We start from the raw sequence: 27,992 nt of genomic DNA on the forward strand, positions 1-27,992 counted from the left end.
AAAAAAATAAAATAAAAACTATTTTCACATTATAAAGAAAGTATTGGAAAAATCCAAATCCTGCCCTGCCATTCATCTCAATATTTTGTAAAATGTTTGCACTCAAATGGAGCTGTGACTTTTAGTTAAAATTCACATTAGTGTTTATTTCAAGGTGACTGCACTTTTATTCTGTAAACTTCATTCAGCCCTATAAATGCTTCTGGAAAGCACACTCTAAAAATAAGTTCCTTTTGCTCTTCTCTCATTTAAATTGCTTGCAGGAAAATGCTGATATCAGAAATGAGGCACCCACATCCATATGTTTACATTTATTGCAATTCTCAGTCACTTTTCTAATGTTAACTAGGAAATTATGTTATTTGAAAAACCTATAATTACTCACAAAGCAGCGCTCTGTCTTCATATTCACTGCTCTTATTAATGTTTATGGTATCGCACTCAGATTGCTGAGGTACACAGCTGAAACAGACAACATAAACAGATACAGCTTTTCCCTCCGGATGATCATAGGCCAAAGTGACCACCACTGGGCGTATAAAATGTATGGGAGAGCAGACATCACTCTATGACAGCTGTGTTCCCACTGCAACAGAACACATTTTCAGCTTGCAGTAGACATCCTTAGCTCAAGAGCTCTTGTCTTAACAGGGTTAGTGCCAGAGAGAGGTTCCCCTGCCCCAGGCACTTACTGGGGAACATTATTTTCCAGACATTCATGCCAATAGATAGGGCTGCATGGGATGATGCTGCTGTACCAAATGCTGCTCTCATGGTGGGCACTGCTGGTGGCAGCTGGGTCGCTCCCAGATGATGTCATGGATGTGTGATGGTGCCCATATGAGGAATTGGTGGAGAGGGGGGGAAGTTTGAGGCTGCAACAATTTTTGAACTGGAGAACTGAAATGATTCAATGAAACAAAATCCAAATCTCCAGCTGCTTGAAAACCACACCCTTGTCAAACAACATTTTTTAGCATAATCAAAGTCTCCCTCATTCTTCTGAGATTCTGTTATGAAATCCAGATGCCCCCTATGTAAAAACACACCTTCCAACATCTTTCTCAGGCTAATTGTTCGGGTTTTTTTTGTTGACACATCTAACAAAAGCCCTGGGCAGTTACAAATAAGGCTTTATATATATATATACACATATATATATATACATATACACATGTATACATATACATATATGTGTATATATATATGTATATAGATAGATCCACGGGTCTCTTTCTGTTCTCCTTATAGAATCAGAGAATCATTAAAGTTGGAAAAGAACACTAAGATCCTCCAATCCAACCATCCACCTACCACTAATATTGCCCACTAAACCAAGCCCCTTGGTGCCACATCACCACAGTTCTTGAACACCACCTTCCTAGACAGCCCGTTCCAATGTACTCTTTCTGAGAAGAAATTTTTCCTAATATCCAACCTGAACCTCCTCTGGTGAAATTTAAGGCCATTCCCTCTCATCTTATTGTTGTTACTCGGGAAAGAGGCCAACATCCACATTCTTACAACCTCCTTCCAGGGAGCTGAAGAGAGCAATTTGATCTCCTCTGAGCCTGCTCTTCTTCAGACTAAGAAATCCCAGTTCCCTCAGCTATTCTTCACAAGACCTGTGCTCCAGATCCTTCAAATAAAACAGAGACAAGTTCCTCTGTGAAAGTATGTGTTCTCTGGTGCTCTGCAGGTGCACCTGCTTCCTCACTAGCTTGATGAGGTCTCTCTTTGTGTCCATCAAGATATCTGTAATAAAATATATCCATGCACACCAGATCTGTATGGAAATAAAAACCAAAAGGTTTTTGGAAAACCGACAAGATATTCAAGTTTGAAATTTAATTATGCAGTTAGAAGAAAAAAAAGGTTGTTCTGATCAATGCTAGTTCTGGAAAGAGTGTTTTAAATACATTTTGAATTGACTAGATGGTGTCTATTTTTTCTTGGTGAGAGATGGCTTTTTACAGTGCTGCATAGTAGCTTGTTCTTTCTGTAGAGCTCATGGGTGCATAAAAAATATGAAGTAGTCACCTAATTACAGGGCAGGTATTGTTATTAGTGACTCTTAGTTCCAAATGGAACCATAATTATGTATGAAGATCACTCTAAGAAACACTTAATTGCATCACTTATTGCTAACAACTTATAGCTACCAGCATGCTACTGAGTGATAAAAACAGTTCATCCCCACACACTTCTGTTCATACAATGAGCTAAATCTCTGCCAAGACAGAAATGGAGGAAAGGGGTGTACTTATATCAAGGCCTCAGTCTTTTGAAGAATACATTTTGTCTAAAGGTGAGTGGTACTCATTTTTTATTGCTGAAAAAAGTGTTCTCGCTTAAAAGCAGAACTCACAATAATTCTTGTAACTCTTTGTTTTTACCTCTTTCATCAGTTGTATAGCATACAAAAAAATTTATGGAAGTATAGGTTTTAAAAAATTTTATTGATCATTTCACTGGAAGTTCAAACATTTGTGCATTTGTATTCACATGTTCTTATGGTTTACTGTAATTTGTTAATATAACATTTATTTGGAAATAAAAAGATCACTTATTCCCTTTAACATGTCTGTAAAAAAAGTCATGAACAAAAGAGATCCACATTTAATTTTATCACATTTTGAAAAATGTCACAAATCTTTTCAGTTCATGTTTCAACAACTTTCAGTTCTAGGAAGCATATTAAGTTTTATTACAAATACTTGAGAACAAATACTTGAGGCAACAATATAAAGATGTGTACAGAACAACTAGTTTATGATTTCCAAATTAATTTTTTACAAAATTTGGTATTTTAAAAATAAAACACAACAAATTTATATTTTATATACTCTTATTAAAATTGCTAATAAGAACAAGATTTCTTTTTTGATTGAAAATGTTGGGTGTGCATTTTTGAAACTCCACTTTTATCTTCTTGCTTCAGCTCAATATACTCAAACTGGTGAGAATGGAGGCTGCCTTGTATGATAAGCTGAACTTGAGTTTTCACATCAGAAAGTAGAGACCAGGCTTTATATCTGATTTCATTAGAAACAGCTGCTACTTCTTTTCTTGAGTTTAAGGTAATAGAATATGTATGACCCAGTTTTTCCTTCTTTTTTTGGTATATGTTTGCAGACATTGTCTAGTACTAATTCTGAAGTCGTCCTTTTGCTATACAACTGGGAGAAAAAAAATAAAGGCAGAGCTTTTTGTTTTTTATATTTCCAGCACAAGGGAACTGGACAGTATTCTTGCTGTGAACAGACATGAATTAATCAGTTGCTTTTCTCACATGGGCAAGATCTAAATCTCAGTCTCTCTTTTGCATGCATGGGTTAAAGTGAGGACTTGTTCAGTTCATCTTGGTTCATGCTCAAACTCTCATGAGAGAAGAGTAGTGAGTCATACACAGTGGTCCACACATGGGATGCTAACTCCAGGAGACAGGTGTCCAGCTGTGGAAGATACCTAGGACATTGTGCCTCTTCCCTAAGGAATCAGACTAGTTGCTGTGTTTATTGCTTCTGGGCCTGCCATAGGGATATCCTGTCTTTCAGATTTCCTTTTGCTTAACTGTTTCCTTGTTTTTAACTCACATTTCTGCCTGTGAGAGGAATATAATATCCACTTTTTGGAATAGAAAACTTCAGGAATTCTTTAGGATGTATACAGACATATATTTGCCATCTCCATACACATAGGCATATATGCAAGTATTGGCAATCTGACTGGGAAATATAAATAAATAAAGAGAACCTCGATGGCCCTCCAGATGCCTTCTCAAGGAACTGTAACACTGGGGAGAAACTTCATACACAGCTGACAAAATAAATGATCCAGGGGTGGGAGATATATGCTGAGCACTTACATCTGGGAGAGTAATATGTGCTGTGAGGCCCCACACACTACAGCCCGGTGTCTATTCTGAGACTAAAGACTTACATGGGGTGGGGAGAGCCCTTTGTTTTCTCTCAGGTCAGAGACAGTAGCGTGGGAAAAGAGAGACCTAAGGCAGGGCAAACCTCCCCTCAGCCTCTTCCAAATGCTTTACAAAACAAGTGGGAAAATTTTGAATGACATTAAAGTAAAAAAACATTTCATTGTATGTGGAAAAAATGATTTCTTTTGACACATGAAGTTTCTTCTAATACAGCAGAGAAAAGACTTGATAACAGCTATCAGGAGGTTTGGGCATCTCTGTGGTAATGTCCCTGAAAATGTCTAATGTCAGCCAGGAGTGAAAATCTCTGCAGGAAGGAAGGAAAACACAGTGTCTTTGCTTCACATCACTCCATGGGGAGGAGGCTCTTGATGCACAACGAAGCCCTTATATATGTCAGTGACCAAAGGAAAACTGAAGAGTAAAGGGGGTGGAAGAAAAGTGCATTAAAACAATAACAAATGTGTTATGAAATTTCAGTCAAATGTATGTAAATCTTTATTAATGAAAGGACTTCTCAACATGATGATGTGGCCACGTATTTCTTGACATTTTCACAAATGAGAAAGAGCAGCTTCCTGCACTGGCAATTGATCTGCTTCCCAGTGTTAACATTAACATACTTGAGACTTTACAGCTGTTAACTTGATGACTTTACAATTGATATTTCCACACTTTTAATCTTGCAATCCAGATTCTGCCACCTTTGGTCATCTTGCATGGCATCAGTTTAATAAATAGGGTCATTATTCTCCTTTTGCTAACTTGCTCTTTTTCCTCTCCTGGGCTCTGACTTTTTTCTGCTTAGTACCCAAACAGAATGCCTTGCCTCCTATACTCTGCCTGGCTGCCTCTCATTTAAAGCATGAGTGAGACTAGCTTCTTCTTGCACTATCAGGGCCAGGATTTACAACATGCTAGAAAACACATTATCATGTCTTATGGGGTAAGTTCAGCTTTAACCACAGTGCAGGTAATAGGGGGATCCAGTGAGCTCAGCTGTGTTCATGGGAGCCAAAAGAGGGATTAATTTCTGCTTCAATACACATTAACTGAGCAGGAAAAAAAAAGCACTTTTCAAAGGCACTTAAGATGGTCATATTTGACAGGCACTCGTGATAATTCTGAGCTTTCCACTTCCTGTTTTTTCCAAATTTCAGAGTTCATTCTCCAAACCAGAGAATGAAACAGCAAAATCAAGAAAATAGGAAGACTTCTTTTTAACTCTCTAATCCTGATATTTTACTTGATTTCTCTTTCTAAATATTTTACATGGTTTCCTAACAAAATGCTGTCATGCTTCTTGTCTCTCAATTCCCATTTAGCAGTTTGCATTGGCCAATTTCAACTAAAAATGAAAGAGAATGAAAGAAATTTTGCTCGTAGTTATATTCTTAGTGGTTCTGCAAAAAGTAGCAGCTGTGTAAGGATAGATAACCTAAATTAATGTCAGTGCTGAGAAATGATGAGCAGAAGGTAACACTGCCATAGACAGAAGCTCCTCGCATAAATGAGGCACTGCACTCAGGCTCAATACGAGGCTGAAGCAGCTCTGCAGCTGCCAGGGATTTAAATCCAACAAGCACAGGTCTGTGCATGTATTCATGTTGACTTGTTCTGACGTTACCATGAAAAACCCAAGAACTTTTGATAAGAATATGTTAGAAAAAATAAATAAATAAGAAATAAAACCCGGTTTAAGGAGTATCTAAAAAGGAATATGAAACTGGCAGTTATTTTTGAAAGGAAAAAATGTCAAATTAGAAAAGCAGGTACACTAAAACTGTAGATATTCATTTTCTCTCTTCATGTGCCTATTTTTTAACAGTTGATTTTAAAGGACTGGCATTGTTATCTTAAGTATGTGTAATTATTGCCAATGTCTTTTAGCTGCTCTAAAACTTTCAATCTGTGAACAGCTAATAGACACGCAGCATGCCAAAAGCTGGGTTTTACAGAACAATTGTTAAGACTCAGAAAGGTGTGCCCATTATTGCAGCAAGAATAATAGATAGAAAGGGAGAAATAACAATAATATAAATCTGAATTATAAAAAATGATATGTTTTCAATGAAGGAAATTCTTTCCTGGGCATCACATGAAAGGATATACAAAGAATTAGGCAGGAGAGGCTGTATATGGCAGGATGGTATGTATAGGAGAAGAGGAAACTTCAACAATGTTTTTCATAGAGACCAGGGAATGCCTAAGTAACACAATGAACCAGGTGTCTGAAAGGTCAAGAACTGCGAGTAATATAGGTCAAACTCTCAGCAGCGAAATGAATGAACACTGTTCTGTTCAGGCTTGTGTTATGAAACATGTATACACTTAGCAATCAATAATCTGGTGAAGAGAGGACTGGGAGGAACATGCTGGTATGAAGTGAATGTCCAGAAGACTCCATAAATATAGTATCTACAGCTGCCCCTCAAAGCTATTACAGTCAGAACATTCCTCAGTGTCAGTAAAAAAATAAAAACATTTAGCCTGGAAGGTCAAGAGCCATAAAGCTTAAAAGTATAGATGAGAAGAGTTGATGGACACCACCAGTTCCCTGTACCTATAATGTTGGCATGAATGAGTGCATTCCTGAGTTTCTTCCTTGAAAAGATAACATAAAGATATGCTTTTCTGAGATATCTCATGTCTAGTGTTTTTTTGTGAGACTCCATTTGATTTATGCTAAACCTAGCAATGATTTTGGGGTTCTATTGTTTATAATTCCAACCTCAATTGTATTCCTGTGAGATGCTCAGCATTTGAAAGCTTTACAAAAATTTCTTAATGTTTTAAAATTGGAATTGCTATGTAATAAAAATTAGGTTTCACAGAGAAAGCATATAATACTGAAATACAATTGTTATTAAATATTGTAATTTAAAAAATCCATGGGAAAAAAAAATGCAAAGAGGAATTACTGTTCTGAACTTGGAGCTTAAATCCAGTTGCAATTAACATATTAAACAGATACGGGTCCTCCTGTAAATGGAAAGCATAATGCCTCTAATTATAGCTTATGGATACAGCTGGTCAAGGAGCAAATATCTCACAAGCACAAATTGAGGTTACAACCTTTGTCTGTCTTGATCCTGATATGTCTTGAAAACAAATATCTTTTTTTTTTTTTTTTTTTAGAAAAATGGTGGATCTTCACCTGTAGTATTGATTAGGACAGATAAGCGAGACATGATAAATCCTTGACCTAAGTCAGGCAGAATAGAAGTTTAAATCTGTTTCTCTCTCATCTTACCTGACAGTTTAGTCACAGCAGGACTGGGAGAGGATGATCTTTCTGCCTAGGAGAGTCAAATATAGAAACTCTTGATGACCTCCTTGCTTGAAAATCTTATCAAAACAGACACAAGCCAACAAATAACTTTGGTTTAGTGAACTAATACTTCCTAACAGTCACAGAATCAGAGAATTGTTGACATTGGTAGGGACCTATGGTTTCATACAGCCAAACCTCTGCTTCAGCAGGGATGCCCAGAGCATAGATATCTAGGTGGCTTTTGGACATCTCCAGGGAGAAGACTCCACAACCTCTCTGGGAAGCCTGTGCCAGTTCTCCATCACCCATTGCCTCCAGGCCTGGCACAAGGTACCACTGATAAAATCTGGATCCTTCCTCTCTGCACTCTCCCTGCAGATATTTAAGGACATGGATAGGAGCCTCCTTCTCTCCAGGCTGATCAGTCCCAGCTCTCTCAGCCTCTTCTTATAGTACTGATGCTCCAAAGCCTTCACAACCCTCATGATCCATCATTAGCCTCTCTCCAGTAGTTCCATATCTGTCTTGTACTGGGGGACCCCAGAATAGACACTATCCCAGGTATGTGGCCTCACAGGTGCCCACCCTCTTCATTCTGCTAGAGTGGGACAAAGATAAGTTGGTGAAAATGTGAGTTATGTCCATTACATGAGCTGTATGCAAGTAATGAACTACTGTATGAAGTTAGTTATTAAGAGACAAAGTTATTTAAGATGTTTCTTTTGCTGAATTCTTATTTTTGACCACTTACTTTAACAACAGCAGTGGTTCTCAGTCAAATAGTTGTGCTCCACCACAATTCTGACCTTACACGTAGTGTTTTCTGTAGGGAATATTACATATTTGTACTAACTCATGCTGTTCAATATCACCTGTGAAGCACATCCCTCACTGACACACAAGTTCTGGAGAATATTTTTCTTTGTCTTCTCTAAGGGGACCACTTAAGTTGTGGCATTCTTCATAGGTACTGAACCTTTGGTATATATATATTTGTATATGTATTTTTTCAGAACACTGCCCCTACTGATTATTATCTGTTTTCACAGCAGGTGAAGTGGCTGCTTTTCTTCCTAAGAGTGAGACACTAATTTGAATGGAGATGAGTCCAAGACCCACCTGATGGTCCATTTTCTTATCAGGACATGGATGGAGAGTCTTTGAATAGAGAAAGTTTAGGAAGAGTAGCATGCAAACTTCATTGTTTCCAAGTCACAACAGAATGCCAATGGAAACTGGGTCCCAAAATGCCTTTGTAAATCTAAATGAGACTGTAAGGTTCCATGCTTAAAAATGACTGTCCTTGAAATTTTCCCTCATCAACAATTTAATATAAATGTGTGAAGGGAATACTGAGAATGTTACATATTTAGAGCTCAGTAAAGCACTTGGCACTGTGTTTCATGAGGTCTTACTGCTAAATTAATTCTGGTTGGCTTGGATAGCTGCATACTTATGTGGGCTGAAAGCTGCCTGACAGATTGTAGACATGTGGCAGTGATAAAGAGACCTCCTTCTCCAGTGTTAAAGGTGTGTGTCTAGTGACATATACTATAGTGACTCTTCAGAGGTTTATTAATCTTTTTGAGTTGTAGAGACTAAAAATCCTGGAAAAGTAGAAATACAAGGCTAAAAAGCTAGAAATAAAACAATAATAATAATAAAAAAAACTAATAATAAAAAAATGCAGTGGGGGGCAAAAGACTGTGAAAGTGTAATGGTTTATTGACAATTACTCAGGAGGACATTAGATAAAATTTTGTAGTATGATACAGGAGTGAAATAACTCAGTGATTCCGGAGTGCATGTACAAAGCTATGATGTAATGAACTAATTACGTTGTTATGTTAGCTATAAGCTATGCTGATTAGTATTTTTTGCTGCCTCCTTTTATTCTTCTTATCTATTGCTTAAAATCATTTTCTTTATTCTATGGAACATTAAAAATCAAAGAACTCTTATTTTGTGCACTGAAGCAATGATTATATAGAAGAACTCTGAGCCATCTCATGGCATTGAAGTAATATGGTGAGTAATACAGATGCTTTCTTATCTATAGTTCCAAGATGAGCATCCTACAGACTACATTCTTCACAGTACCTGAAATACATCCAAGAGAATTCAGAGAAGTAAAACAAACAAACAAATTGAACCATGTTTGATTGCAAGGGGAGATAGAAACACTCAAGTCAACTGAAGTTTCTAAAAAAATTAAGAGGTACTAGATGTTTTCCTACTTGGAAATAGGGATATTTTGTTCCACAACAAGCTCACTGAAATCCACTGGTATACCTAACAGTAAAAATAAACTTTTAGACTGGGCTCTGTCACACTGTTGAGATTTCCTTAGTATTCAAAATGTGCGAGTACTTTGCAAATACAAACATAATCCCTGACCTCAGGAGCATAAAAATTAGTAACACATTTCTACGACCATTTCACCATAGTTATACCCCTAAGAGGTCAGCCATTTCATAAGATCCTCCCAAATGCTAAATCTTCGGGTTTTTATACATGTGACCTCCTCTTCAATGAAAGAGGAGTTATTTACTAAAAAATGTGGCATAAACAGATGGGAACTACTGGTGATTAGTAACTCTATAGCATGACAAAATAAAAGACATATTTGACCTCCCATTAACCTTATTTCAACATATGCAAAAACTTGGTGTTACATCCATATCTTGGGAATTCTGTAGCAATTACAAAGGGTTCAGCCTATTACCGATGAATGGGCCAAGTGGGCCCAAACTCAAGGTAATGAGAAACACTGTAACTAATTGACTGTTTTGATTCATAATGGCCTTGTTGGTCACCTTCTGTTAGCTGCCCCATACACCCAGCTCTCCACCAGCTCTTTAATAGGGAATGGCACTTACCACTGCTTATTTGGGTACAGTTTCATAACAAACAAGTCTCTGGTGTATTACACTTGACAAAATGATAATGAACTAGTTTTGAAGCTGAACTTTGAACAAAGCAAAATGAGTGTCTAGATTTCTTCATTAAAGAATGCAACATACACTTAAATAGCTGCAGTGCTACTGCTACTCATTTCTGTAAATATGTGGACAATAAACACATACATTGGCCAAATAACCAATTTGCTTTTAGCCTGGTCTGGCAAGGCAGAGTGGTTTTCTTGTTAATAATCATCCATTAATGCTTAGCCAGCTGAAAATGACACCCATTGCTTTCAAGCCTTAATGCTATAAAGTGAGAATAATTAAAGGCAATCAATGATGAGAGAACTAGATGCTGGGATGGATGATGCATTTTATTCTCAGTATGGCCAAATATATACACTCCCAGAGGGGAAAAAATGACTTAAAATACTATGGGTTCTTTGTTCTGTTACTTATATCAGCCAAGGCCAGAGGACAAAGCTAGCAAAAACAGTATAAACAAAACTGCAAAAAGATAAATAAAATGCAAATGAGCCATTAAACCAAATAATGTTAAAGTTGATCCCTTTGACGTTATTTTTCTTAGTTAACAGATATGTTTCTTCCACACCCAATGCTTTGACTATAAATATTTTTATTCATTTATTTTGTTTTCATATTTATTTGGTTTGATTCAAACAATAGGAAAACACTTAAAAATTTCAGTTTAACCATGAACAGTGGATTTTGCTTGTGTGTAATCCTATTTGGAAAAGAAGAGTGTGCACTTAGTTACTCTGGTTTAATCTTATTGAGTACCTTTGGGAACCAGGAAACTGAGGCTTCAGCAGAGCTGCTGGCCTTCTGCAAAGCAGCATATCCAGCTGAGACTGAAAGGAGGAAAGGGAATTGCTATGTGTCAATCACCTGCCTACTAGAGAGGAGAAAAAATCGCTCCCTTATCTGCACATTGTTTTGCTGTTAACTGCAATTGTCAGAAATTTCAGTGGACTGAAATGTGCTAAATTGTTTCTGTAGAAAAATTCAAGAAGGAACAAGAACAGAACTTACATTTCAGAAGGCCACCAGAGACCACTGACTTTATTTAATTAATACTAGCCTTCTACCACAGAATATTTTTTTTTTAATAGATTGAAAGTCTTGTTTCTTTTGGAATATCACTCCCCATAGCTTGCACAATCATCTTGTGTGTCACTTGTAATCCAAAATATCATCTGGAGATTCTGAATCTCCAGTTGGCCAGATTTCAATCATTACTTTCATAAAAAGACAATTTTTCTTTTCCTCAAGTAATGAAATAAAATTGTCAGGTTTTATTTGTAAGCTAGTTATTATTGGGAAAATCAATTTACATAAAAGGTAATTTTAAATTGAGAAATATCCTCAAATGTTTATTTTTCTTTGAGGATGTGATGGGGAATTGGTTTTGAAGAGGAGAAGTTAATAACTTGGGGGTCCAGATCATTCAGTTACATAAAAATCTTTGACATTTTTTGACTGAATATTGGAATAAATTATCACAGTCATTCTCTTTATTTTGTCTTATGCTCTATAAATCCTTTTAACATACCTTGATTATTGATTTTCACATTAGCTAATTAAAAAAATACAACACAACTTTCAAGGTAATGCTGTCTTTTAAGCTGTTATGCATAAACCTTCTTTTCAAATACTATTACGCAAAATAATTGCAAAGGGGTAGCACATAATCTCAAATAACACGGAGGATTTTATTAAACAAGCTTTAAGAGATGATCCTAGTGGATTTTTAATAGATAAAGCCTTTAATAAGCAATGAGAAATGCATAAATGTCCTGGTTACTGATGCCAGCAATTGCTTGTGTCAATATTTTGTCAGGTCAGTGATTACTCTTCTGCAGCAGTGCTTGTTTCCCATGTCTGCCTTAGCTCATGGCTGAGATTCATCCCCACCCTCCAACCCTTGCAGTGCTCAAAGGTTATACTCTGAGCTCCTGAAAGCAAGATGTCACTTACTCCTGCTCCTAGCAAGACCTATCCTCATTGTCCTGCATGGTGCATTCTTCCCTTGGCTGATCATGCACACAAACAAAGACAATGTCTTATGCTTATAAAAAAAATATTTTTAAGGAATTTGCACATTTCATATGTTTCTCGAATGGTAATAACACTGACCCCAGAACAGGAAGAACATGGACTTTTGGAATGGCTCCAGAAAAGGTCCAGAGATCCAAAGGAGGGGCACAAGGCTGGAGACCCTCTCTTATGAAGAAAGACTAAGGGAGCTGAGCTTGTTCAGCCTGAAGAGAAGGCTCTGGGAAGAATTTATAGGAGACTTCCAGTACTTACAGAGGGACTACAGGAATGGTTGGGGGGGGAGACTTTTTATCAGGGAGTGTACTAGTAAGACAAGGAGTGATGCTTTTAAACTTAAATAAGGTAGATTTAGATTAGACATTAGAAAGTAATTCTTCACTTTGAGGGTGATGAGGGAGTGGTTGCCCAGAGATGCTGTGACTGCCCCACTCCTGCAGGCATTCAAAACCAGATTGGATGGGGATATGGTCAACCTGATGTCATGGAAGGTGTCCCTGACTATGGCAGGAGAGTTAGAACTATATGGTCTTTAAGGTCCTTTCCAAAGCAAGCCATTCTATGATTCTATGACAAGTATTAATATTTGCTGTACTAGTGCAGGTCAATCTGAAAGCAATGCTTCCTATTTAATTCCATGGAAACTACATCAGATACAACGAGCACAATAACATTATTTGATAGAGCAAATTCTCAGCTACAAAACATTGTTTTTTCAACACAGTCACCACCATTAGCTGTGCATTTTCACCAGCAATGAAAAAAAGCCTGCACTGCTCACACCAGTGAAGGTGAGCAATTGTTTCATAGTGTTTTGCCACCCACTGCCTTGGTGTGCTCACACTGGCTGTTTGGTTTCCATAAATATGTTCAGCAAGTATCAGTGAACATCAACGAGTGCCATTTTTTCTGCTTGGAGGAATTCAGTAATACACCTTTGTTTCATACACTCTGCCATGTCAGACACTAATTTGTCAGACTTCTCCTCTGCTGCCATCTGCCACACAGCAACAAAATGTAGTGGAATAATGGTGAGAAGATTCAGCCTCTACTGCCAAACCACCAACATCTGCCTCTGGTGTCATAGGTCAACATCATAAAATAGGAGGCATTACTTTTGGAGCATCCCTCATATGACAGATATATATTGTGATGCTTCCCCAGGGGGACACCTCACAAAGAGAGACTGTCAAAGTCAGAGTGTAAAAGTCTACCGCTGCACATAGATTTGATGATGTAAATATGAGATGGGATGCAGCAAATTGTTCAAGTAAGAGGGGTGGGAGTTTCAGGTAAAAACAGATAAAGAAAATCAGAGTCGGTAACAAAAGTACAAACTGATGTTTGCTGAACAGGAATAGAAAGAGAGCAATTTTGTGAGATGTTTCAAGATGTTAAATTTGTTCCTTTTCAACATCAGAAGAAATTGAAAACGAAAACATTCCAAATGTTTCACTAAATGGTAGAGAAGAAACAGCTATCTTCTGTTATGCAGAACTTTTACCCAGATTACTCAGGATACCTGAGATGTGGGAACCAAACCCAAGGTTTTCTCATCCTAGGCTATTCCATCCTATCCTTGTAGCTGAATTAACCCATCTCATGGGAGTGCTTTTCTTTTTTAAAGTTACTGTGTCAAATAGAGCAGCAGCTAGGCCTTTATTAAAGTGGCAGGGATAACTTAAGGCAGCTCTAGCCACCACTATCCAGAATGGTTTTGTTTCTCCAATGGAACAGTGTATTTTTACTTGCTCAACTCATTGTACAAAACTAGATGTTAGGTACAAAGCTCTGCTATCTGTTTCCAAGACTACTGCTCGGTCGTTATACGGGAAAGAGACAAAACTCTAAATGACCTCAGGAGGCACAAAAATGAACATAATTACCAGAAATAATAATTCAGAATAAATTCATAATTTTTAATGTAACTCCAAAAAATCACAGAAGCTTCTCAGCTACAAAACTCAAGGGACCTCATCATAAAGTGGAAAAAAGGTCATTCTGAGAAGAACTCACTGAGCTTTGAAGTGAAGATCAGCTGCAGCAGTAGGGATGTATTCTGGCACTTCTGAGTAGCTGTGCCTAGCCAGGCACAATGGAGCACTTCAGCTGTACGTGACCTCCTAGAACCTCTGTGGAGAGAAGCAACACACGGCATTTCTCCTGACACCATCTATGAAAGATACATAGATGTCTATCGTCCTCCCTCAAGATCAAGCTTTGAGGATTCAACATGCAAAAACAGTATGTGAAAAACAGGCAACAGCCAAGCCCAGGGGTGACTCAGCCTGTACTACCATAGACATAGCTGTGGACAGGGCAAGAAGTTTTGGGTCAGGGAGGCCTTTCTGTGGCCTTCTGTAGGCAAAGGAAGATGCTGAGCCAAGTGGATTTAGAGGGCCATCATTACCAATATGTTGCCTATTGCTGTGCAGTTCTGAAGAGCTTATGATTTTGCCAGCATTAGTTTTGTGGAAGAGTTCCTGTCAGGACCAGAGACTCATTTGTTCCATGTTCTCCAGGTGAAACTCATCACAAGTAAGACTGAGAGTGAGACCCAGGGAGGAGAGTGATATTCTTCCTTTCTGTGCTTTTGACAGGAGACTGAGTCTCTCTTCCTGACTAACTGGAGGAGATGATTTGGGGCTACATGTTATTATTGTTCCTAAGCAACATCACTTACTTGGGAACCCCTGCTATGCCAGTGTGCAGAGTTTGTATTACACAGTGTCAATTTTGCCCTGGCAGTTCCTTGGTTTTCTTTGTTTACCTTAATGAAAGAAAACTTTCTGGTTATATTTTTTTAAATACACACAATGAAACACACAGTGAAAGGTGCATGATAATAGGGACTCTGAGATAGCTGTGCGTGTACAGTACCCCGTGTTCACATTTAAATGTCTTACCCCCAGAGAGTGTATGTGGGTTTTTTTATGAAAGCAGCATAACACAGGCCTATTTATTACCCGCCAATTCCATTTCTTACAGTGAACTTGCTTCTGAGCCAGAGTTTTTTTCCTGCAAGTACATGTTCCTGCGTATGGATGTGGGGGTGGCTGGAATAGTGGGTAGGCAAGGGAAGGGGATGGGTGTGATGGGAAGACCGTACTTAGATATTACAGAATTGCTGGAGAAAATATCCTGCTATTTATTCTTCCAAGCAGATGGTGCCGGTTGATTACCTTCACCAATAGAAGCTGTACCTGTTAGCGGGGGTGTGAAGAAACCTCTCTGAAGTGAGAGCTTAGGGGAAGGCAAATTACTGCTTAAGGTATTCAATCAAGAAACTGCCACAGAATGAATAGCATGAAGGTTAAAGGGCTGGACCAGGGGACACATGGTCAGTTCTGTGCAGCAAAGGATGGTGGTTTAGTAGTTCTGCATCGTGGGACTGGTCTGCTGCTTGTCCGTGAGGAGATGGGTTGTGTGACACATCAGCCCCATAGAAGGGGCTTTGTAGAGCCAAGAGGCACTGTGCCATAACACAGGAGCAATTTTCCCAGCAGTGGATGATCTAGCACTTCTCAGTTCAACCCAAAGAGACTTACCTGTCCTGCAAACCCAGCTCTTTCTCTTCCTTTGATCCAGAGTGTCTGTTTGAACTGCTCCTGAGCAAACAGCTTTCAAACAGTTCTGGATTGTGTGTATGCACTCCTTCCTGTGCAGCCATCCAAAGGGCAGGTGTGTGCTGTGTGTTTCTGCCCAGCTCAGAGGTGATCTCCACCAGACCTTCCCTTCAACAGTGGGAGGTGGGGTTAATGTTTTCTTGATGTGATTGCTGTGAGTACTCTGTAAAATAAGTAACAATAACCAAAATGTCCCCCATTGTAGAAGTTTCATATGTTTTATACAGTCTTGATGACTTTCACTTACACTGCCTTAGATTTCCCAGTGGCTCTAAGGGATTTGCCTTGAGCTTGCATCAACCCTAGGAAAGCAGAATCAAACCTTCTGTTAAAGAAGTGTGGGGAATTCTGAGCACATAACAGAAAAAAAAAAAAAAAAAAAAAAGGAGAATTTCTACAATATGGCAGAAGAGCACATGCTGTTTTTTCTGATGTTGGCTCCTGAAACTTTACTGCAACAGTAAATAAATTGCCTCAGCAGTTTCTGAAAAATGCCATTTAAAGTTTGCTGGCCCCTGGGAGTGCTAAACACTGTCACATTTGTTGAAAATGCCAGTAAAAGACTCCTGGGAATTTCATCCACATGCCTGCAGCTTTGATAGGTTTTATAACAAGCTGGTACAGTGTAGCACTGTTGGTTTGAATGGTTTGAACCATGGTGTTTGTGAGGCACTATGGAAAAAATTGCAGGAAAAAAATACACTTTAATCTTTTTTCCAATCAGATTCAAATCTATCCATATATCAGATCCTGAGGAAATACACGAAATAGATGAAAATGGAAGGTTACATGTTTTCTCATTTTGGACTTCAATAGAAATCCACTGACTTTCATTTTTTCTAAAGTCTGCAGAAGAAACGAGCATTTGCAAAATGAAAAGTTCTGTTTGTGGCTCATGTCTTCAACGTTCCATTGAATCATTCGACTGTGAGAGCTGGGCTTGTTTCAGCCTGGACAGGAGAAGGCGAGGGGGAGACCTCATTGCTGCCTGCCAGTATTTAAAGGGAAATTATAAACAGAAGGGAAATAAACTTTTTACAAGGGTAGATAGTGATAGGACAAGGGAGAATGGTTCTAAACTAAAGGAGGAGAGATTTAGATTGGATGTCAGGGGGAAGCTGTTTGCTGAGAGTGGTGAGGTGTTGGAACAGGTTGCCCAGAGAGGTTTGGAGTCCCTACCCTGGAAGTGTTTAAGGCTAGATTGGATGGGGCACTGGGGAGCCTGGTCTAGCACACGATCAAGTGGCATGGGGTTTGGAAACTAATGATTCTATGATTCTATGATTCTAACCTTGTAGAAACAGTCTGAGGAGAGAATGAACACAGCTGGAGTATTTTGAAGAACCTGCCACTGAGTTACGGAAAACAAAGTTTCAAGTTTCCATTTCATTTACTTAAGACAACGGTATTCCTCTATCAGTATTTCAGACCTGCATTATAGTAATAATGCTATTGTTCTTCATAGGCAGATAGTGTTTGTTTACCACCTGACCAGAACATCACTGAAATCAGTCTATTTTGCTGCTAGAGCAGTTTTTTTTTTGTTTTTTGGTTTTTTTTTCTAGATTTTTTTCTAGGAAAAAAATCCAGCCAGCTTTATTTCAAAACTGAATCTTGCAATCCAGTATTCTACTTGCATCTGCTGACTCGTATTGCTAAAGATGAAGATAAAATGAACTGGTTGGAGAAAGAGTAAATATGGATGCACAGTTATCCATTTTTATAATTGTATCTCAACTGAAACTGGTTTGAATTTTGTGAATATTTTGCTGTTTTTCTTTCATCCTCCAATGCCTGCCTACTTCTATTTCCATTAAGAAACATCAATAATTGGTTATTCTTACAGTATATTTGCATTTTTCTTCAATCCCTGACTTCATCCTCAAAAATCAAATATTTTCTGCGCGAGTTATTTTGAGATCAGTTTTTGTAGACTCTAGGAATATATCTAATTTACATAAACACAAATATAATATGGAATGTTTTTTGTGAATGTGCAGCTTTAATACAGTTGCAAGACCATCTACTGGACTGTGAGATTCCTCATGGTAATATTTAAGTGATTTTCAAGTAATTTTAATCTGCAGTACTGCTTCGTTGTTGAGATTCTTCTTTCTTTTATTCCCATGTTTTCATGTAGTTATGATAAAAATCCATGCTTTTTAGTTCTCCAGTATTTTTCCCTGCAGAGTAGAGGTACATAGGAGGAATGTGTAAACCTTTCAGTTCGACTTTATTCCATATCAGGAAGATCTTTATGGCAAAGATATTCCACAGGTAACAAATGTGCCCACTGGAATTCTGCCATGGGAACAGTATAACAGAAATGTACGAAAATGATGAGTCAGGCTTTGCCTCTCCTATGAAGAGACTAACAGCTTGTCAGTTATATTACTACTGTCTACATGCTTATTTGTCTTATTCTAGCAGATAAGGATGCCCTGATTTTTCAAAGACCCTCCAGTTCATATCATAGAAAGTAGTGTTGCAAAAAGGAAGAAGGAATAAAAAAAGGAAATAAAAGAATAGGAAATTAAATTGCTTCTGAAACTTAACAGACCAGAGGGCTTAACCTTCACTAAACCTTCACTATCTAAAATTACTGTAGCAACACTACCACAGCTGCTGTCATTGTGGTTGTGAGAGGGTTTTTTTCCATATGTCTATTGGAAACTGTGAATACCAAAGCTGTTTAGAGAGAATATCGAAAAATGTTAGGGTTATTAACCAGTCTTGCTAAGTTATGAAATGGGTCACTTTTTATCAAGTGGCCTGCAAGTGAAAAACTTTGTTCTCTGCATCAGTTCTGTGAGTCATTCCGTCGTCCCTTCTATTAGTTAATATAATTCAATTTCCCTCTCTTCACCCATCATTAGAAAACCTAGGGAGAAGAATCACTCTTCTCTGTACCTGCAAAGTATTTGATGTAATTTTTGAGATCTTCAATCATGGTGTTTTTTAAAATTAGAACCAAATTAAATGTGTTCCTAGCCATTGCAGAATACATTGATTAAAAATGAATTATACTCAGTTGTGATCTACATTGGAATTTGCATGACACATCTCTCCTGGTGTGAAACTAAAAGGGAATTTGAATCATACCCTATTCCTTCCCAGTAAATACAGTCCATTAGCCATCAAATCCAATAAGTTGTGGTCAATATTTAGAACAGATAAATCTGTAGATTAAATGAATGATGCATTTATTAGAATAAAAGTCTCAGGTACTCTACTTAGTCCCTGATAACTGAATGATCTATTAAAGGATAATTAACTACACATGCTTCCTCCTCATTTTCTTATTTTTGTTATGGCAGCCTCCACTGTTCCGAATATCAATCAGAACCATCTTCTTGATTATGAAAATAAACACTGTAAGGTCTTGTTTGGGAAAACGTGTGTTTTGCTTGACGTATGTGAGCTTTTCCAGTGATTTAGACTTACAAATGTCTACTTATGTCCATAAAGGTGGCATGAATATATGTTTTCGGAGGCTAAGGTGGAAGATGCCTACTTTTGCAAATACACAGTGGCAAGTTCAAACATTCTGGACTCACACAGGCAAGTGCTTTCTGCCTCAAAAGCTGAACCCCAAACTGAAAGGCAGTTGATGTGGAGTGTTTTCCATTGGTGCCTGTAAGTGAGAAAAGGGCAAGACAGGACCCACATCCCACAGGAAGTCACATGTATTTAACTTATCACGTTGGCCAAGGTCTGATGAAAACAAAGGAGGGAAAGGACCAGGATACTGTTAGTAGGGACCACACTATATACTCTGTCACCATATGTATGAAAAAATACATGTTGTTTTTCTATTTTATTTTCCCTGGCTTTCTGCTAATTGCCACCACATTTTTCTTATTTTTGATGTGTTAATTTTCCATTCATTTTCAGAAACCATTCTTCAGTTGAAAAGCCTTTATTTGAGAAATTATGTGAGTGTGTTTAGCAAATAGAGAGAGGGAAAGAAAGAGAGAGAAATCACTTTCTGTCTGGATCCAACAGGAAATAGCTTCTCAGGTGGCTATCACAATCAGAGAACAGCACATTTAGGATGGCTCTGTGATGATATAAAATAGCATCTACCCCACCTGACATCACTGCTCAGGCAGACTCTAGTCCCAGATGGCTAACATAAAAGCTCCATAACCTTGTGCTCATATTTAATGAAAGGTAAGTCATAGACGGGTTCTGACTACTGGGAATCTTATGAATTACTGGTGTGGGAGAGGGAACAATTGCAAAACCTCTGCTCTGGATACAGCCAGCTTCTGCCATAATGGTTCAGTCCTTTCTGATCCTCTGTGTAGCATGTTTAGCTCTGCAGTAGTTGCTTCCCTAATGATAGAAATGAAACAGCTTAACTCTGAGAGAACTCTCATGCTTTATAGATTTTTTCCTCAACTGCTTACACAGATTTTTTTGTGTTTTAAGCATAAGTACTGTCAACATATCTGCTCTTTTGTAGCCTAGTAAATGACAGCTTTCTGCTCAAAGAAAACATTCATTTTCTTTCCATCCTGAGGAATTATATAGCACTGGTTCTTTTCCAAATAGCACATCTCATGTCTTGTTGCTTTGCTCTTTCATTAAGACATACAACTTGCCATAGCAACCTTTTCAATTAAGGCCAGATCCAAAACTTATAACTGCTATTGGAAAAGGAAGCCATTGCCTGCAGGCTCTTTCAAGCAGTTTTATGTGCAGTTATTCACACAGTGGTCACACTTGCGTGACAAGACTACATTGTACTATACAGCATTTCCTTAGGATATTAGTGATCATTTTGGATAGTGAGTGAACTACCTTTTCTTCATGTCAGTTCTGGCAATCAACTGTAAAATATGACGATGATTAGATGTGGCAGCTTATTACTGTACCAGTGTTTTACACAGACAATTCATTATTTTTAATTTTATTTTTTGAGATAAGAAAATCTTTGGACATGAGCCATAAGATTCAACTCCCTGACAGGTGCAGAGGGAGAATTTCTGGACTCCTATATATTTGTCTTTTCAGCTTTTGTCACAATCTGGTAAAGGTTTCTCACCATCTTCCTGTCATGTTAACACATCATTGTAAATGTAATAGAGTAGGAGAAATATTTTAGCTTTCCACAGAATGTGCCAGCACTACCCTGATATTTGTATTTGCTCAGTCATTTGGGGCTTTCACAGAGTCTAAGTTGCCAAAGTGAAGTCTCTAGCTAAGCAATTTCTTTCCCATTTTGCTGGCTGATGGAAACGGTGTGAATATACCAGAGAAAAGCTGGAATTCCTCAAGGTGCTGTGAAATAAAAGGCAAAAGAACACATGGCAAGTAATCAGATGGAAGGAAGGAACGTTCCAAGGTGCACAGTCTCTAGCTTTGCTACAGGTTCCAGTATTGCCGGATACAGCTGGAGTGCGTAGGGTGTGTCTCAGCACAGCACAGCGATCAAACTACCAGCAACTCGCTGCCAGCTTTGATCCTTCCTGAGCTGCGCATTAGCGGAAAGTTGGGTTTCCTGTTGCTCTCTCCTGCGGTCCGGGAGTGGATCAGACCTACTTCGCGATCTCTGCCTGAGCCTGTGCCTCGCAGCTGCTCGTCTGCGCATGAGTCGCCGCGGGAGGCTCCGCGGCTGGAGTATTTCAGGGGCTGGGCACCGGGGTAAGATGCTCAGTACCTGAAGGAGGGGAGCTCACTGGCTGACCATGGCCATCACGCCGGCGCGGGGGGGACCCCGGCCCACCGCCTGAACCAGCGGAGCTCTATCGTGGGCGCAGAGCCCGCTTCAGCACCGCGGACAGCGCACCCTGAGCTCCGCTCCCGACTTCGGCTCAGCGCCTCCGGCTCCCGCTGACCCCGCTCCCGTTCCCGGGCGCCCCCGGCTTCGGACCCTCTGCCCTTCTCCGCTTCCCTCTAGCTATCAGCGTACCCCTCTCCGCTCCCCGGCAGCTCTTCCCCTCTCTTCCTCGGCCAGCTCCTAGCCCGCACCTCTGGCTCCTCTCTCCCCACTTGTCTCCTCGCTGCCCCTCTCCTCGCGCCCCGCTGCCCCCGGCTCCTCTCCCCGCTCTCCGACTCCACTCCCTCGGCAACATGCGCGGGCGGCCGCGGGCGGTGGCTGCGGTGCCGGCTCGGATGTCCCCTTCCTCCTGCCTTCGCCCGCTCCAGGGGACCCGCTAAGAGATGGACTTGGCAGGCGTACTGCTGGCGTTGCTCCTCGTGTTGGTGCTGGTCGTCTCTCTTCTCTCCAACCTCCTGGTGCTGCTATGCTTCGTCTACAGTACGGAGATCCGCAAGCAGGTCGCCGGGGTTTTCCTGGTGAACTTATCCTTTTGCAACCTGCTCCTTACCGTCCTGAACATGCCTTTCACCCTGCTGGGAATCCTGAGGAACCAGCAACCCCTCGGGGGCTGCATCTGCAAAGCTGTCGGTTTCCTGGAAACTTTCCTGACTTCCAACACGATGCTGAGCATGGCAGCACTCAGCATCGACAAGTGGATTGCTGTGGTGTTCCCCTTGAGCTATACCAGCAAGATGCGGTATAAGGACGCTATGATACTGATGGGCTACTCGTGGCTTCACTCTCTCACCTTTCCCTTGGTGTCCTTGTTTTACTCATGGGTAGATTACAACAGCGTTTATGCCTCTTGCACCTTGCACCTGAAGGAAGAGACAGAGCGGAGAAGGTTTACAGTGTTCACCATCGTCTTTCACTCCACTAGTTTCATGCTGTCACTGGTGATCTTGTGTTTCACCTATTTAAAGGTGTTGAAAGTTGCCCGGTTCCACTGCAAGCGGATAGACATTATAACCATGCAGACTCTGGTTTTGCTGGTGGATATCCACCCCAGGTAATCCTTGCCTTTTCATATCCACCACCCCGGGGTTCTTGCAGTAGGTACCCTTGTGCAGAGCATTGTCCTGTCTTCCCAACACCCCTTCCTGTGTTCCTTCCTAGCAAAACCTCCTGGCTCTAACTAATGCATAGAGAGCTAGCAGACATGCTGTGCATCTGTAGCCTGCACCATTTAAATTTCAGTCCCAGGTAGCAGGGAACTGTTTTGATGTAAGTGTCACTCTGAGGTCCACAGAGATAGAGCTGCCCTGCCATGCCCTACAACAGCACTGGGAGCAATCCTTCCCCTCTCCACCGGGCTCAGCTGTTCCCTCCTTGCTCCTTTCCTTAACCCCTCAGCTGCTCTTTTCCTTTTGCAGTGTGAAGCAGCGCTGTCTCAATGAGCAGAAAAGAAGGAGGCAACGGGCTACCAAGAAAATCAGTATTTTTATAGGGTCATTCGTGATCTGTTTTGGTCCTTACATTATCACCAGGTCAGTATCTCCTGCTGCGGTGAATGAGGGGGCTGTCTGAGACACCAAAGTGCCCTCTGATGAGCAGGTGCTGGTGTGGTGGGGCTGGGGAAGTCTACAGCTAATTTGGGACTGGCAGAGCCTACCTGAGATCTGGGGCCATCAAAACACACACATTTGCATAAGCTCACACACATTCACATGCTGCTGCCCCTAGAGCTGTGCACTCCCTGTCAGCTTCTGGCTCTACTTTCCCCATTGCAACCAGGTCTGGGTGCCTCTGCCAAGAGCAAGTGGCTTTTAGGATGAGTACCAGGAATTAATTATATGCCACTAGGAGATGGAAGCAGCTTAAAACATTTGACACCCTTCCTTTTAGCATAACCCAAGCAACAGTGGAAAAGGCAGATCACTTCTCCTGATTATCTCAGGTCCTAAGAAAGCATCAGGCCAAAGCCTGCAACTGTTAGAAACTGAGCTGACATAATTTAAATTTATCCAGGCTGATAATTTGGCAGATAAGCTTTGTGTCTGGAAACATTAATATCTGTGAATTGATTACTAATTATGAATCTTGGCCTCGTAATTTGGGAGTTAGCTTCCAGGAAAACCAATAATTAGTCTTTAAGAATATAGAGGAAACACTGTGCTTTTCAACTGGCCAGTCATTTGCATCCACCCTGGTGATCTGTGCCTTTTAGAATAGTCAGGTGTCATTCTTATTCTCTACTTGTAAGGTCTTTATACAATATATGGTTATTATTTTTAAAGCCTGTGTAAATCAATGAGTTGAAAGTGAACATAATTATAAAAAATAGCACCACCTCAGTATATAGTCTTTAGTCTATAAAATAAATGGGCTGAAAATTTCACAAATTATATTTTTATAATAGTCACCATTCAATGGTGCTTTCAATATATTTTCTAAAAGAACAGATTTCTGACTAGGGAAATGCACTGCTCTTTGCAATACCACATTGATGAAAGCATTCTCAAATTTGTTTCCAAGTTTTCAGGGTCTCCATTCACACCAACTTACAGAGTTCAGCCACTCTGATCTTACACAGTCATAACCACACAAATGTTTGTGTGGTGTGTAGGTCGTTTATGATCAGCGTTGTTGTCCTTTTCTTACATGGGCAGTGGGTTGAAGCCAGTGCACAAACATGACAATTTTTTTTAACCTTTAAGATGACATTTCAGTCCCCTTCTAGATGCTAAAATGCTCTGACTGGCTGGATAGCTGCATTTTTTCTGCAGTTGGAAGGATTATTATAAATACTAACATTACATCACAGAGTTAAAAGGCTAATTGATCATTATTTAGTACATTCTGAGTCATTTTCTATTCATTTTTACAATAAGCAGGATATAATTTTATTGAACAAAGTGGATTTTGCCATCTCCATTCCATTTGAATACTGCCAGTCTCAGCAAATTCCAGTATCACATTTTTCAGGATGGAGATACTTCTTGCAAACTTCTCAAATTATTCCTTACAAGGCTGTAAAATACAAGTCACTTCCTTCCTCAGTCATTACATTTGGCAAAGGTGAGGTGGATCATTTTCCTTGTGTGACAAATAGGTACAATATGTGTCAGTATGAAGACTGAGTCTTGGTTTATGGGATGCATGTCTCAAGGTACATTCACAATAACCAAGAGCTTCAGTAAACACAAAATGGGAAGCATTTGAGAAGGACATCCTGGAAGCTTTTTGGCCCAATGGCAAAGCAATGTCCAGGCTGCACAAGATTAAAAGCAATAGCGGCAGAGGCTGGAGGACCTGCTGTCATATCACTTCTCCATTCTTACCCTATTTTTAGCAGGGCTGTGCTGAAGTAATCTCAGTGATGGCAACAGCAGAGATCTTCATTGTTTTCTTGCTTTTTGGCCTGGTGACTCAGGTTGTGCTATGAGCTCAGTTTGCTCCTTATTTCAGAGATATGAATGAGATTTTGATCATTAGCAACATATTCATCTGTTCACTAAAAGCCTGCAGATTAATTTCATCTTTGCTGTCATGTTACTGAAATCAAGAAAATTATACTAAGATGGATTCAGATGGATATTTATAAGGCTGACTTGTTTAGTTCAGGCCTTTTATCTTGTAATATTTTTCTTCTGTGAGCTTCAAGGCAGTTACATTTGGGCCCACAACACATTAAAAGGGACACATAACAATACATCTATTTTCATAGCTGAAGCTCTCCTTATTTGGTGTGTTTATAAAAACATCAATTTTGTAAATATCAAGGGCATATTTTCTACTTATATTGAACTACAGGATGGGATAAACTAAAAACAAACAAAGAAACAACAACAAAAAAAAACAACAGAAAGTGCCCTTTATTGTACATTTATTTATTTTTCACATTCTATGTCTTATACATTCATTTATTCCTGTTTTGTGTCTGTTTTGAATTCACTGGAATTTTCCAACAAGCTTCAAACTGCTGAAGAATGGAAGCAATCTGATTCTTAAATGTACTTGCTGTAGGAATTGTTTCCTTATTTCAAAAGAAAATGTTTCCTGATAAAGTTCATCTGCTTGTTGCAAAGTTCAGTCCTTGTGTTGGGAAGTCAGCTTTTCTATACAGAGGGATCTGAACAACATCAAAGTTGAACTCCTTGCAAGGTGGGATCTCTGCACATTGGAAAGAGGCCAAAAGGTTCTGCAAGCCTGGAAAAAGCATCTGAGATTGCGTTTTGAAATTGTGATGTCTTAGGATATAGAAAAGAGTTGTTTTATCTCATGGTGTTTTGTTGCCAATGTTTTTTCCTTCTTGAATAAATATAACAGCATATTCTTGAACATTCAAGAGATTTCACAAAAGATGTACAGATAACGTAACTTTCTTACCATGTTCCTTCCACTTCTGTGTAGAATTAGCCCTATGTAGATGAACTGTATGCCAGACACTTGCTGGAGAGTCAGAAGGTTTGTTCTCACCTCTGAGGAAAAGACTATTTAACTTGGTTTCTATTTCTCTACCCGTGATTAATGCACCTCTTTCAGCTGAGGTGCTGAGGCCACCAATCATCCATGAAGCACAGGCCAGGAGACACAGGGCTGGAGACAGCTGTCTGGTCATATAATGATGATAAAAGTGTTGTCTCCTTGTTTTCTTTGACAAAACTAACAGTCAGCCAAGTGCACAGAAATTTTCACGGGTAAGTAAATGCTACTAAACACACTTACCTCAAACCTCCATGCAGGTTGGCAGATATGATAGTATGTAAAGGAAATCCTAGTTTTCAGGAGCAACAGACTGGTGCCATGAGTGTCATGCCCAAACATTTGAAGAGTTGAGTGAGTACAGATGTCCCAGTGCATGTCTCTATCTCAAACTTGTCATGGGCAAGGAGTAATCAGTTATGTCACCAAGATTTTAACCACTGTCACTTACCAGCACAAACCTCTATATTCAGAAAGAGTAGTAAGAAACTGAAGTACTTTGTTATGTCTGTTTCATGAGAGCATTAACACTGAAAACACAATTTTCCCCTCTTTCCATACAAGAAATTATTATTGTTTCCCAGTTTCTTTGTTAAGATAGTTCCCTTTGCCTTTACTGAATCCAAGGAGTTAATAAGTGCAGAGTTGCAGGAACCGTGTGTTGTAAGAAAAGAAGTGTTACTTTAATGTTTCATGAGGAATGATTCGAGCACTGGGCTCAGTGTGAATATAACACTCAAGTGTTTCCATCTCTCTTTAATGTTTAACAGGTTGATAGAGCTCCTTCCTTTTGTTACCATAAACTACTACTGGGGAATTATAAGCAAGTGCCTCACCTACAGTAAGGCTGCGTCAGATCCATTTGTTTACTCACTTTTACGTCAACAGTACAAAAAAGTTCTGATCAACATCGTCAATAGGATACTTAAAAGGGATCTGTATCCATCATCAGGGTACAACAGCTCTCTTGACACCGAAAATGATTACTGCTTGCACAGAACAAACTAACAACATGACAAGCACTCCCCTTCAAGCGAGACAGGTGATTGCCAGTGCTGGAAAGCTGCCTTTGCCCTTTCATGTTGACAGTGGTGACAGCGTCTCCAGTAGGTGGAAGCTGCATTAATGCAATGCACTTCTTTGTGGACTTTCCCAAAAGGCTCTTCCCTGGTCTGCTGCTAGTGAGATACATGGCCCCTGACAGAATGGAGTAGGCTTGAGGGCTTTAAGAGAGCCTTTGGAGGCTTTAGAGAAGCTTAGAAGGAGCTTTTAATGTTTCAAGGCCGAAGACTTGATATTTCTCGGAGCGTCCCACACCAGAGGTGACAGCCCACCATCTCTTGGATGCACAGGAATCCCTGGCTTGGAAGGCAAGGTTCAGCATCCTTTGTGCTGCGCATGCCCGTTGGCAGTCCTGGATCTGCCTTGTTAGTTTTGAACATTAAAAATAAGTCTTTTAATTGATTTATTGTATTGGTGCCTCAAGTGATTGATATGGGTCAGCACTTTGAATCTGAGATTGTTATTGTTATTATTCTTTATTAACAGGCATCATGATTGTAACATAGCCTTTAGGAAGTGGTACATATATTCTATATGCCAGTATTTTATCAAGCATAACCAAAGTCCAAGTATCTGAGTTACTACTATTTAGCACTTCAGTGGTATGTGATTACAATAATTGCAGCAACAGTAACAAAGACATATATGGAGTTTAGTTAAATAGCACTGTAGTTACATCACTGAGCTAGTCCTATTCAAACAAGCTTTTATTCAAGATAGCAAAAAAGAGAAAAGATCAGTTAGATGGTAGAAACGACAGCTATCACTGTGTTCAAGGAAAATTACTTCAGAAGACATTTGGTTTCAAAGAAGAGGCTACAATATGTTAATTCTTTCTAAGGAACATACAATGTGTAAA

The 27,992-nt window shown here is 39.5% G+C and overlaps 1 protein-coding gene across 1 annotated transcript; it reads left to right on the forward strand.

The window, feature by feature from the left end:
• Positions 1 to 21,160: 21,160 nt before the first annotated feature.
• On the forward strand, positions 21,161 to 27,779 carry GPR78 (G protein-coupled receptor 78). The gene is made up of 3 exons (XM_031588728.2): positions 21,161 to 22,655; positions 23,020 to 23,133; positions 26,842 to 27,779. Exons 1-3 carry the CDS (start codon positions 21,988 to 21,990, stop codon positions 27,077 to 27,079), a joined length of 1,020 nt encoding a protein of 339 aa, XP_031444588.1. The 5' UTR covers positions 21,161 to 21,987; the 3' UTR covers positions 27,080 to 27,779.
• Positions 27,780 to 27,992: the final 213 nt, after the last annotated feature.

This window comes from Phasianus colchicus, chromosome 4 (genome assembly GCF_987193195.1).
Source record: "Phasianus colchicus chromosome 4, bPhaCol1.hap1.1, whole genome shotgun sequence".
NCBI classification, from domain to species: domain Eukaryota; kingdom Metazoa; phylum Chordata; class Aves; order Galliformes; family Phasianidae; genus Phasianus; species Phasianus colchicus.

Excerpts from the sequence above, each read along its gene's own strand:
- GPR78 (XM_031588728.2), top strand. The coding sequence starts at position 21,988 with ATGGACTTGGCAGGCGTACTGCTGGCGTTGCTCCTCGTGTTGGTGCTG. Across the intron at positions 22,656-23,019 it reads CTGGTGGATATCCACCCCAG|TGTGAAGCAGCGCTGTCTCA; the intron begins GTAATCCTTGCC and ends TTCCTTTTGCAG. Across the intron at positions 23,134-26,841 it reads GGTCCTTACATTATCACCAG|GTTGATAGAGCTCCTTCCTT; the intron begins GTCAGTATCTCC and ends AATGTTTAACAG.